This window comes from Lemur catta, chromosome 20 (assembly GCF_020740605.2).
Source record: "Lemur catta isolate mLemCat1 chromosome 20, mLemCat1.pri, whole genome shotgun sequence".
Lineage (NCBI taxonomy): Eukaryota > Metazoa > Chordata > Mammalia > Primates > Lemuridae > Lemur > Lemur catta.
Window position 1 is genome coordinate 4,723,363 of NC_059147.1, and position 12,879 is coordinate 4,736,241.

Sequence of the window (12,879 nt, forward strand, 5' to 3'; positions counted from 1 at the left end):
GCTGCTCCAGGATTCTGACCGAGACCCTCTGTTGCATTTAGTCATCAGGGCTCCTCTGCCTGCTCCTGTCGGTCAGCAGTGTTTTCTTCTTTCCAATGTCTTTATGATCTTGACAGTTTGAAGAGTACACTCTTTACTCTTTATGTCTTTGTAACTGTTCACACATTTGGCACAGTTGTACAGCGCTGTACGGCTACTTTCTGGCTTCACCTGACTCCTTTTGCAAATGTGGCTTGCTGTGCGGTGGGAGGACAGCTTTGTGTCTTTTTTTAAGACTGGGGTTACATGTTTTATGGATGGGGCTTCTAAGACTAGACAAACTCGGCTTTTTCCCACGTTGCACTGATGTTGTCGACAGATGTTTATTGGTTGCTGGCTGTGTGCAAGGCTGTGCTGCAGAAAATATTAATACAAAGATGGAGAGGCAGGCCCTGCCTGGAGACGGGGAGAAAGATGCGTTCAGTTGACTGTACTCACATTAAGGGCTGGTCCCTATGACAAGAGGTGGGTTAGAGGAGAGAGAGAGTACTGGCTTGTGATCCCGGAGATTTAACGGAGGAAATCTCCTGCGTTAGTAGTTTTGGGTCCAGATAGGAAGGGGTTCGAGAGTTTTGAGGTTGAAGCCTGTTGCTAGGGGAAGCAGAGAACAGAGTGGCAGATAGGGCGGGCCAGTGGGCGGGAGTGTCGCAGCCGCCGCTGGGTCCTGGAGCCCGAGGCCGCCCCAGAGAGGGCATGGGGGCGCGCGGTGGAGCGAGGGCCCCAGCCGGGGAGGCGCCGCCGCCGAGCCCGCGGCCAGACGCCCCCGCGGTAGCGCCCACACTGGTTGCAGTGTGGCTCGCCCAGTACTGGGGCGCCTCCCGCCCGGCCCCCACCCCCAAGCTCCGCCGGCCGGATCCCGGGCCGTCGCCGCCTTCCCGCTCGGGCCGCGTGGCCTGTGTGACAGAGGAAGACCTGTCTCAAAATAAAAAGTCAATGTGGGAATTAGAAAGCATTTAGCACAGTGCCTGGCACAAGGGGAACCCTTCGTAAACACTAGCTCTCATTGTTAACAATTCCCGTGCCACCCCTTAGGGTTTTATACTGTCATAACCATTTTGCAGATAAGGAAACTGAAGCTGAGGGTGGTTCAGTGAGCACTGGGGACCATCAGGGACTCCAAGCCCATGCTGGTGACATGCTGTTATATAAATAGTCTTCTCTCACATTCCACACTCGTGTCTCTCTGTTCTCTGCTCACTTTCCAGTTCAGTCCCTTCAGAACCAGCCCTTTGGCGGGAGGAGAACGGGGTGTTGGTTTCATACCTTGGGTTTGACAGCACAAAGGCACAGGCACAAGAAAAAGGCGGAGGAGGAGGAGGAAAAAGAGAAAGAGGAGGAGGGGCAGGAGGAGGAATGGTGGGGAGAGGGGGAGGAGGGGGGAGGAGGAGGAGTCATTAGCATTTTGGGCCATCATAAAGAAATGCCCTCAGCTTCTCTCTAACTCTTTAGATCAAAGGTCCTCAAAATTGACTGCAAGGTGGAATCTCCTGGGAACATTTTAATACCCAGACGCCCAGTGCTCAACCCAGACCAGTTACATCTGAGTCTCTGGGGGGTGGAAATGGGGCATCAGCATTTTTTTAAGGCTCCCCCAGCAATGCCAACGTGCAGACAAGTTTAAGAAGTCGTGTTTTGGATCTTATCAGCAACGCAGCTCCTTCTGCTTTTAGGACTTGTTGTCTTGGGGGTTTGGGCACGCTTTCCAGAGGCAAAGACTAGCGGAGGATGTTTGTGTGCCAGCGACCTGGTGTTCTGCTCTGCTCCTAGGCCCGGCTTGGAGACTGCGGGTCTCCGGGCCCCCTTAGGCGGCCGTGACACGTGCGGCTGCTCCGACTTCTCGGGTTATCTCTGCAGACCGCGAGCGGTGCTCCGCGCCGCCCAGCTGCGCCCCCCCCCCCCACACCACGCAGCTTCCGGGGAAACGCCCGGGGCTCAGGAATCCTACCTTGGCTGCCGGCGCTGCCCTCCAGTCCCCGGAATCCTGGGGCTCAGGTTCGAGTTGTCGCCTTTGCCTGCGCCGGAGCGGCGCCCACTGGAGCGCAGGCGCCACCTAGTGGGCGCGGGGCGGCGGCGCAGGGCCAGGCCTGGCGGCGGGAGCGCGGCTGGGGCGGAAACGCAGACAGGACAGGGCTGCTCACGTGGGCGGCCTCCCAACACGCGGCGAGCCCCGGGGCTCGGATCCGGCCGGGGGCGGGGTCGCCCTGATCCCCTGCAGGGCACTGGGACCTGATCTTGCTGAACTTTCTCTTGGGGGCACGAGGGTGGGGGGAGGGAAGGAGGAGGGGGGACTGTCAGGCCCTTGGCTTGGGACCCATGGTAGGATTTTCCTGGCTTGACTCAGGATTCTTTTCTTTCATCCAGCAGCTTCCGAGGCACCCCAGATTGGCAGTTTCTCTTTTAGATACGCTGGGACCATCAGAAGATGGAAAGGACTGAGTTTGTCTCAAGCCCAGGGTTGCCGGCAACCCTTTCTTCTGGCCGACCCCCAGCCCCCTTGCCCCTGTGCTGAGCTCTCTCCGTTCACCCTGGCGGAGCTCCATCCATCCCCTCTGCACATCCAGTCTGGGTCAGACCCCGCGCAGAGTCACAGAGACAGTCAGATCCGTCGGGAGTTGGCAAGCCAGGTAGTGTTCTCGCCGTTGTGCCACTGCCTTTCTTTGGATGGGGCTGTTCTGGTCCTGCGGGTCACTTAGCATCCCCAACTCCTTAGCACTAAAGGCCAGTAGCCGCCCTTCCTCGTTGTGACCCCTCAAAGCACCTCTTGATATTTCCAGTTGTCTCCCAGGATGGAGGGAGAACTGCTCTAGGCTGAGACCTTCTTAGCTGGTAATCAACATCAGATGACACTTAAGGAAGGATAATGTCCAGGACAGGGTTGTACTCAGAGCCTTGGGGACCCCTAGCCACTTCCCTTTTCTGAGTTTCCCCGTATTTTTTTATTACTTGATGATGTGCCAAAACGGATGCACAAACGGTGGAGTATTTAGCGTGTTTACATTTCATTTATTTCTTCATTCAACAGATATTACCTGAGGACCTACTCTGTGCCACTTTTCTACAAATAAGGGATACAATGAAGAACAAAACACAAAAATCTCTGCCCTTGTTGGATTTGCATTTAATGTAACACAGTAATACTTTTAACACATACACAAATGTAATAGTCCTTTTAAAGACTACAATTTATTTAAATTCCAGTCACATAGAACTTCCAAAGACCTGTTATATGTACCACACTTCACTTAATGTAAGGCACCATGGATTGTGGGATGCCCCATTATTTTCTGTATCAGTAAGAGAATTTTTAAAATGTTGCCAATTATAGTTGTAGGATATCCTGAATAAGTGGCAGTCCAATGTCTTAGATGTTACAGTGTGAGCAAATGAGCATCTGAGAATCATTGAAATACAATATTATCTCGAATGTTTAAAGCGTACTGCAAGTAGATGCAATTGTAACATTTTACTTAAAATGTTCTCTTTGGTAAGTAGTAGTAATGGTAATTTTTACAGTGTCTAACAATCATTGAGCTGTTATTTGTGGTAGCAACTGGTCCAAATACTTTGCATAGATTGTTAGTTAAGCATGATACTGCTGTCCTGTGAGATAGCTACTATCGTCATCCCCTTTTTATTGATGAGGAAATTGAGGCACAGAAAGCCTAAGCCATAAGCTAGTAAGTGACAGAGCTTGGCCAGAGGCCAAGCTCTTCTTTTCAAACAGGCTGCTCTTTCACATAATGTAGCAAGCCGTAAGAGCTAATAAATTCTGTACTTTCTTCCCAAGAAAGTTAAATATTAATTTTGAAGGCAGGGGAATAACATGCTACTTAATGTTTACAATTGCATGAATCGTTGTATGTTTTGAGATAGTCCACTACAATTTCCTAAAAATCCTCTTCCTATGTAGGACCGCTCTACATCTGGCCTGTTCCTCTGGCCGGTCAAAAGTGGTGACTTTTCTAGTAAAGCAACGGTGTGAGCTTAACATCCGTGACGGCAAAGAGAGGACAGCTCTGATGAAGGTATGTGGCAGCCAACTCAGCATGAGATGGATTTGATGTAAATACATAGAAACAAAATGAGTTTATCTCATTTAAATATAACTAGTTGGCAAAACCTGTGGAGTGTTTATTTTGAATTCCTGGAATTTACGATCTATTTCTTGGTCTAATACTGACAGGCTGTCCAGTGCCAGGAAGTGGAATGTGCAGTTTTTCTGTTGGAACAAGATGCCGATCCAAATCTTCAGGATGTCTACGGCAACACTGCTCTCCACTATGCCGTGTACAATGAGAATGAGTTGCTAACGGCAGAACTACTTTCACACCATGCAGATATTGAAGCCAAAAACAAGGTATAGATCAACCAGCTTTATTTTCACACTATTTGGCATGTATTTGTTTTAACATTGACATATGCAAAGGTTAGCTGTCCATATTTGGAAGCTCAAACATTCCCTGAATGAAAATATTTTGGAATGACTTAATTGTCTAAGATTTTTCTTTAATTATTGATATTTTTAAAGAGGCATTAGAGGGTGCAGCTTTCTTTTATGCATTTGTGGTAAATATTTGTGACTGCACTGAATTTCTTAAAACTTTTTTCCCAAGTATGTTTTCCCACCCCAATTTTTTTTTCTGATCAGTGTAAAACAACACAGGAAGTAAAATTTGCCCACAAAATAGATTTTATCTTACAACTCCAGCAAAACCAATGCATTTCAGTATAAATGGAAATGTTGCTGCTGTTAACAAGTTCCTTAGAATTAATGTATGTGAAAGAGAGCGATCTCTCAGTGGCAAGGCTGAAAAGGGACAAGTGGAAAGGGAAGAGGAGAACATCAGAAACCTGCAGGCCAATTTGCAAATTAGGTAATTGAGGGAAAATATCAAAAAAAGTTTTTTGATTTTTTTTTTTTTGGCCTTTTTTGTTTGTTCGGTTGGTTTTTCCAGTTTTTGTTTTGTTTTGTTTTTTTTTGTTTAGACAAGGTGTTCTTCAGTTTTGGGGAGAACAATTTTCAGTTTGGAAGAGAGAGGTAATGAGTTGTAAACTTGACTAGAGATCAGTTTTAGGAGGATCTGAGGAAACCAGATTCCTCTGAAACAAATGGTGGTGAAGTGAGAAACACTTCAGCAGAGGGAAGAACAGAATAATTAACTGATTGTCCTCCTCTGGCAGAAACGGCCACTTAGATAAGAGTCTAAACCCTGCTCTCAGATCTAGACTGTCTTGATGGGAAGGTGGGGGAGAAGGAGCTTATAAATAGCAAAGTCAAATTGCATTTTGAGTTTACTAGTCCCTGTTCAACCCCTCCCCAGGAGAATCAAGGAGTTTTTAGTAAATGACTCTCTCTCTTACTCTTTCCTCTTCTTGCCAAATCCCCAAATGATAAAAAGGATTGGCCATGTGGGTGACAGATGAGGCTGAGTTGACTGTCTGCTGCACTAGTTCTCACCTACAGTTGTGCATCACAGTGAGCGGGGGAAATTTTTTAAAAATCTGCAAGTCTAGGCTCTCTCCTGAAGATTTTGATTTAGGAAGCCTAATAAAACCTGGAAATGTATATATGAAAATAATTCCTTGAAGCCAGGCGTGGTGGTATGTGCCTGTAGTCCCAGCTACTCAGGAGGCTTGTGGCAAGAGGATCGCTTGCGCCCAGGACTTTCTCCTGGGCAACATAGTAAGAACCCTGTCTGTAACAAAAAAAGTAAAACAAAATGAAAAATGTCCTTGAGATTCTGATACACTTCTGGTTAAGAACCAGAAGTGCATAAATGTCATATATATATTCACACGTCTCAAAAACCTCATAAATCTCTAGACAAGTTGGAGTTTGATAGGTACTACTTCCTTCAAACCTCTCCTTTCTGATCACATAATATTAGCCTGAGTTTGATCTTTATCTTGTGGTTGGACAGTTCAGAGGAGTATTATTGGCAGCATTGATCAGCTTACAGAATAACACCTTTTTCCTTGCAACCATCGTTCACTGCCATTCAGAGGGTCTTTAGAAATTTCCTTATGGGTAGTTTTTCAATAAGTAGGGGCAGGCACTTTGAGGATTTCATGTCTGTTGTGATTCGGGTGATTAGGTCAGTAAATGTTTATTGCAAGTGGGATTTTCTCAGTTAGGATAGCAAATCCTGACCCATCTTTTAGTTGAAGCTGTATGATGGACTGTCTCAGTTTGTCTGTTAAGTTCATGTAGCTTTGGCATAATCAGGATGGCATTTTTAAACACTGAAAACCATGTAGTTAGTAGGAATACATAAGAATTCTTTTAATAATTTAGTTTCAACAGTCCTATGAACTCATTATCCATTTGGTCAACAATTTGGGAAAATTAAATACAAATAGATTGTAAATGAATAAATGTAAAAATTCTTGACATGGGTATTATGAATCTTAATAGCAATTTGTATTATGTGGCAGGGCTTGATTTTTTTAGTAAAACACATGCTACTAAATAAAGGAAAAATTTTACATGCAAATACTTGTTTTATATACAACTATGTGGAAACACATCTGTAGCAAATATAAAAACACAAGGGCCATTGCCTAAATGTGGGCCATAGGTATGTTTGGTTTGGCTCCATAAATGGAGTCAACATGTAAAATTTGGGAGACATGCAGAGAAATATGGATTTCAGGCTTCTCTTAAAGAATCAAATCTGGTGTCCCTTGAGCCCATCTTACCGTTTGGTATGCAGTTCCAGTGCTGCACCTTTATACGAGGTGTATGTTCTCCAGTTTGCTCCCCTGCCCACCTAGGTACTTTACGTGCTTAGGTCACCTACTTTGCTTCCCTATTTTGATAAAGATTTCAAGGTTTTCAAGATAGTTTATACTTGTTCCTAGTATATAGTCCATATTTTATATTAATCAGAGTTTTATAGTAATGGGGTTGAATTTTAGAATTTAGAGTTCTGTTTTTTTGAAATTTTTTTTTTTTTAATATACTGTAGACAATGATTCTTCCATTAGAATGCCTATATCCTTTTTAGGCTAATCCAGGTTACAGTTCGGTAGGATATGCATATTGCAGACAACACTGTATCTGTCTACTCAGCATTGTCACTTTAAAATGCAACTGATCTTATTTATGTTTATTTTTATTTTATTTTACTTCAGAATATTACAGGGCACAAATGTTTTGGTTACATAAATTACTTTTGTACCATTTGAGTCAAAGTTAGGAGTGTGCCCATCCCCTAGATAGTGTGCATTGGACGCATTAGGTGTGAATTTACTCATCCTGTCCTCCCCACTCCCTCCTGCTTGATTTCCGATGAATGTTTATTTCCAGATGTACACACAAGTGTTGTTCGATTAGCTTCAATTTAATAGTGAGTACATGTGGTATTTGTTTTTCTATTCTTGTGAAACTTCACTTAGAAGAATGGTCTCCAGTTCCATCCAGGTTAATACAAGAGGTATTAGTTCACCACTATTTTATGGCTGAGTAATACTCCATGGTATACATATACCACATTTTGCTAATCCACTCATGTATTGATGGGCACTTGGGTTGTTTCCACATCTTTTCAATTATGAATTGTGCTGCTATAAATATTTGAGTTCAGGTGTCTTTTTTATAGATTGTCTTTTTATTCCTTTGGGTAAATACCCAGTAGTGGGATTGCTGGATCAAATGGTAGTTCTACCTTTAGTTCTTTGAAGTATCTCCATACTCCTTTCCATAGAGGTCGTACTAGTTTGCAGTCCCACCAACAGTGTATGAGTGTTCCTGTCTCTCCATATCCATGCCAACAGCTATTGTTTTGGGACTTTGTGATAAAAGCCCTTCTCACTGGTGACTAGAGATATTGAGCATTTTTTCATATGTTTGTTGGCCATCAGTCTATCTTTGGAAAAATTTATGTTCCTGTCTTTTGCCCTCTTTTTGATGAGGTTGTTAGATATTTTTTTGCTGATTTGCTTGAGATTTTAGTTATCAGCCCTTTATCAAATATATAGCATGCAAATATTTTCTTCCATTCTGTAGGGTTTGTATTTAGGAACCAACTGTAATGATTGTTTCTTTGGATGAGCACAAGCTTTTCAATTTGATCGGGTCCCATTTATTTACTTTTATTGTTGCTCTGATTCCTTTCAGGGTCTTCATAAATTCTGTGCCTAGGCCAATGTCTGTAAGAGTTTTTCCAACATTTCCTTCTAGAATTCTGATAGTTTGATGCCTGTAGTAGAATTCATTATGGTAAAAATACTCCTCTTAGATCAGTGTTAGAACGTTTATTGATAAGCCATTGTATTTATATTTCTGATTTCTATTTTGCCTAAAATAAAAAATAATTTTAGGTAGCAATTAAAGTGGAAACCAGAACGATGGCTTTTTTAAAATGTCGGTATGCACTAGGATAATCCTGGGATTATCATTTTTATTGAGAATTAAATTTGATGCGGAGCTTTCTAACAGCTAAGATAAAAATCGGTCACTTGTAATAGGAGAAACCCCATGGACGATTTCATAATAAGCAGCAAAGGTTAACTTGTAGCCTATGTTTTTTTTTTTTTTTTGGAGACAGAGTCTCACTTTGTTGCCTGGGCTAGAGTGAGTGTCGTGGCATCAGCCTAGCTCACAGCAACCTCAAACTCCTGGGCTTAAGCGATCCTACTGCCTCAGCCTCCCAAGTAGCTGGGACTACAGGCATGCACCACCATGCCCGGCTAATTTTTTCTGTATATATTTTTAGTTGGCCAGATAATGTCTTTCTATTTTTAGTAGAGATGGGGTCTCGCTCTTGCTGGTCTGGAACTCTTGACCTCAAGCGATCCACCTGCCTTGGCCTCCCAGAGTGCAAGGATTACAGGCGTGAGCCACCACGCCTGGCCATAGCCACCACGCCCGGCCATAGCCTATGTCTTTTAACTCAGAGCCCATTTCCTTAGTGACCCATTTGGAGCAGGAGTGCCTGACATTGGCATCTGGGATGCTGACACCATTGATAGAAGAGAATCAAGCGAGTTTGGGTCACTTGGAGGAGACCTCCACCTTTATTGGAAAGCTCTCATAACTGTATCCCTGAAATTCTCGTAACTCAAATGTTAATATCTGCCACAAAAAGTTTTGTCAAATAGGGATTAGGCAAAGTCGAAGAGATTTCTTGGCTAATGGACATAGAATGCACGGTTTTATAATATTTCTCAAACAGATCATGGAATATTTCTGTTGGGAGACAGTCTTTAAGGTCTAGTAAATATTCTTTGGAATATATTAATAGTTTAAGAAACACTTCTCTAGAGATAATGATTTAGATTATCAATTTAATAAAAATACTTAAAGGATTTACTATTGTGTCCTAGGGTTTGGGAATATGGAGAAAAGTTACAGTCCCTGCCCTCAGGAAGCTCTTGGTTTAGATGGGAAAGCATAAACTAGTGCAATACACCACGCTAAATGGAGTGAGAGAGGCAGAGATTGTTGGAACTGGTAACTGTTTGAAGCGAGTTGTGGAGATGCCAGGAGTTAATGTGGTGGGACAGAGGGTGGGAGTTGGCAAGGGCAGGAGCAGCGTATGGGAAAGCACAGAGGGGTGAGCAGGAAGGGACTACTTTTTATTTACTTTCTACACTACATGTGTAGGTTGATAGGATCTTCTATACGGTTTTGAGTTCAGTTGAGAAATAATATAATTTTGTGAATTATCAATTTTTTTTGCTGTTTCACAGACTGACATGACGCCACTTTTACTTGCTGTGAATAAGAAAAGCCCGGCGATGGTGGAGTTTTTACTAAAGAAAAATGCAAATGTAAATGCAGTTGATAATTGGAAAAGGTTCAGTAGTTCTTTTTTTATTTTTTGAACCTGAGTGGTGTTCTGGAGTGGTAATCACACATCAGAAATATTAAATTAATAAGATTAACTTGTAATCATTGGGATATAGTACAAAATATCAACACAAATCATGAGGTAGAAAAGCAATTAATTATATTTTGACTGGGCAAGATAAAGGACAGTATATAGTCGGATTCGTCTTCTCTTACTGTATTGACTGATGCGTGTTATTTGTAATCTGCTGTTTTTGGTGCTATGATCTTATATTATTAGCTAAGGGGGTTTTGTATTCATTTTATTTTTTAATAACATGTGGACTTTAACTTTTAGTTTACTTTATGCCTCAATGTTGAACTTCTTAATTCTCTTCTAGTGTTTTTCTAACCTCCCCTTATATACTTTTCTTTTAAAAATGCTATGTCAGACCTCCATAGGAGTTATAGGTCATTTAGTCTTTTCGATGACTCTTTTCTGTAAGTTGCTTCCTTCGAATATTGATGTTAGGTGATCCCTAAGTGACTCTTAATTGCTATTACCAGGGCCTGTGAGTTCATCAGTTTATTTCCTTTTTCATTTCTAGTGTATTTTGATGTTTTTGTTTTTAATTAATATGGGCCAAGGGAAAAAAAGATAGCTTAAATTGGATAAAGTTTTCCTTTAATGAAGACAAGCCATGGGTGGGTGATAAAGAGAAAAGAGATAGGCTTGACGTTCACAAGACTAGGTTTAATTCCTAGTTTTGCCACTTGCTAGGTGTGTGACCCTGGGAATACTACTTAACACCGAACATATTTTTCTGATATGGAAAGGAAGATGATAATATATCCTTCAAGAGTAGTTGTGTACAAATCAGATTATATAGAGAGAACATTTAATTCAGTGCCTAGCACATGCTTGTAAGCATCATGAACTGAAATTACTAGGACTACTACTAATATCATTAGTATTATTAGTGTTGTAAGCCTACAGAGAGCTCTTATTTGTCTGAGCCCTAGCTGACTGAATTACAATCTATGACATCAGACTAGGGAAGTCATGGTGAAATCTTCCCTGAAATCTTTGCCTACTTTCCATAATTGACATCAGTATAGTTTCTTGCTCATAAAAGGAGTTTAAGTTAGCAACTTTACTATGTAATACCCCAGTGGGGCAAGAGGCTTCCTTTCTGTTCCTTCCTTTTAGCCTTGGTGGAAATTTACAAAGCACCCAAGATGCTTATGTCTATTAGTACATATAAATGGTGAAATCTACACTGACAGGCAAAATACAACATTGATAAAGTTTATAAAATGAGCTGTTTAAATAACTTCATCAAAGTTCCTCAGGGTGAAATCATCTGTCTGTTATTTTAGAACTGCCTTCATGGTTGCCTTACGTGGGAAATCATTAGATATAGCCAATCTTCTTCTTCACGGCGGCATTGATGTCTCTCTTAAAGATATGAGTGGATGGACTGCAGAAGATCATGCTGCTTCCAGTGATTTTAAAATGTAAGTGTTTACTTTAAAAGGCAAGTTTAACACCGTACTGAGGTTTAAAATAATTATTATAACTATAGCATCTTACACATCAGGTGAGATTTCATAGTTTGGTTCAGGTAGTTTTGGAATGGCAGTGAAGTCAAGCCAAAGGCTAGACTAGTTAGAAGTAGCAAGGGGTGCAGGGTTCTTTATCTCAGGACTTTTAAGACATTTACCCTTAGGGATCCCAACGTTGTACATCTCATTCCAAGTATAACCCCTCTCCGTGGGATAAAAATAGTGTCACATCTTTGGTTTTTTTAATTAGTTGGGTCTTGGAATGTCCAGTTAAGCAGAAAATCTTTGTACTGTCCCTTGGGGGCTGTGTCCTATCTATCCCCTCCTTGAATTTTTCAAGAACCTAAGGGGTTCCCTAAGTCCAAGGGAGATAATCTTCTTTTACAAGTAAGAAGGAGGAGGAATAAAGACATTCTAATCAATCTCTTGTTTCCGTTGATTCTGTTGCTGTATTGTTGCCATTGAAACTGGTCCTACAATGTGATGTGATTTTTGTTCTTTTTTTTTTGAGACAGAGTCTCGGTCTGTTGCCCAGGGTAGAGTGCTGTGGCGTCAGCATAGCTCACAGCAACCTCAAACTCATGGGCTCAAACAAATCCTCCTGCCTCAGCCCCCCAAGTAGCTGGGACTACAGGCATGTGCCACCATTCCCAACTAATTTTTCTATATATATTTTTAGTTGTCCATATAATTCCTTTCTATTTTTAGTAGAGATGGGGTCTCGCTCTTGCTCAGGTTGGTCTCAAACTCCTGAGCTCAAACAATCCTCCCACCTCGGCCTCCCAGAGTGCTAAGATTACAGGCATGAGCCACCACGCCTGGCCAATCTGATGTGATTGACCTTTGCTACCAAGATGCCCTGACTGATTCACATCCCTCAGTCTTCATGGCAGTGCATCCTTAGACTTCAAAATTACAACATATTTTAGTTCACATACATATTCTTATATGCTCAGCCATTGCTCCCAAAGCACCAGCATCGTGCTCTGGTAGCTGGGCCTCCTAGCTTTAGCCACACACATAGTGAGCAAATTGACCCTTCCCCCCACATTCAAAACCTTATCTGGAGTTCCCGTGTTAGCCCAGTCCTTCTGTAAGTTATTCTTTGAGATTCTTTTATGGCTTTTCCTTAGCAAATAGTATACATGATTGTTCTGTTCAGGTAATGTTGCAGGAAGAGATCGAAGCTTGCTTTCTTCTTTGTTATCAGATTTGTACCCCCAAGGCCCCTTTCTATCTTGTGTGGCAGCTTTTCTTAGGTAGTGGAAAGTCCCATATCCTCCTTCCCCAGAGTAGTGGGCCCCAGCTTGTGGTTGGCCCCTCAAGTGATTGGTTTCCATAATCATGAAAATCTCCCAAGCTACGTGTATCTCTACCTCAAGATTTAAAATATTTTTAAATTCTACCTGACAAGGAAGCCCTTCAGCAGAACTGTCTGAATCTAAAGTAGGTGAGTTGGAACAAACATGGCTAAGCCCCATCTATTACTCATCAGCATCCGT

At 42.3% G+C, this 12,879-nt stretch overlaps 1 protein-coding gene across 1 annotated transcript in view; it reads left to right on the forward strand.

The window, feature by feature from the left end:
• Positions 1–2,481: 2,481 nt before the first annotated feature.
• The window catches only part of LOC123625346 (putative ankyrin repeat domain-containing protein 19), a 57,469-nt gene continuing 47,071 nt past the window's right edge, over positions 2,482–12,879 (forward strand). The window contains exons 1-5 of the mRNA XM_045533753.1: positions 2,482–2,663; positions 3,950–4,064; positions 4,223–4,396; positions 9,733–9,839; positions 11,192–11,329. Of these exons, the coding sequence (XP_045389709.1) occupies positions 4,059–4,064; positions 4,223–4,396; positions 9,733–9,839; positions 11,192–11,329 (425 nt within the window). The 5' untranslated portion in view covers positions 2,482–2,663; positions 3,950–4,058. The remainder of the gene's footprint in view (positions 2,664–3,949; positions 4,065–4,222; positions 4,397–9,732; positions 9,840–11,191; positions 11,330–12,879) is intronic.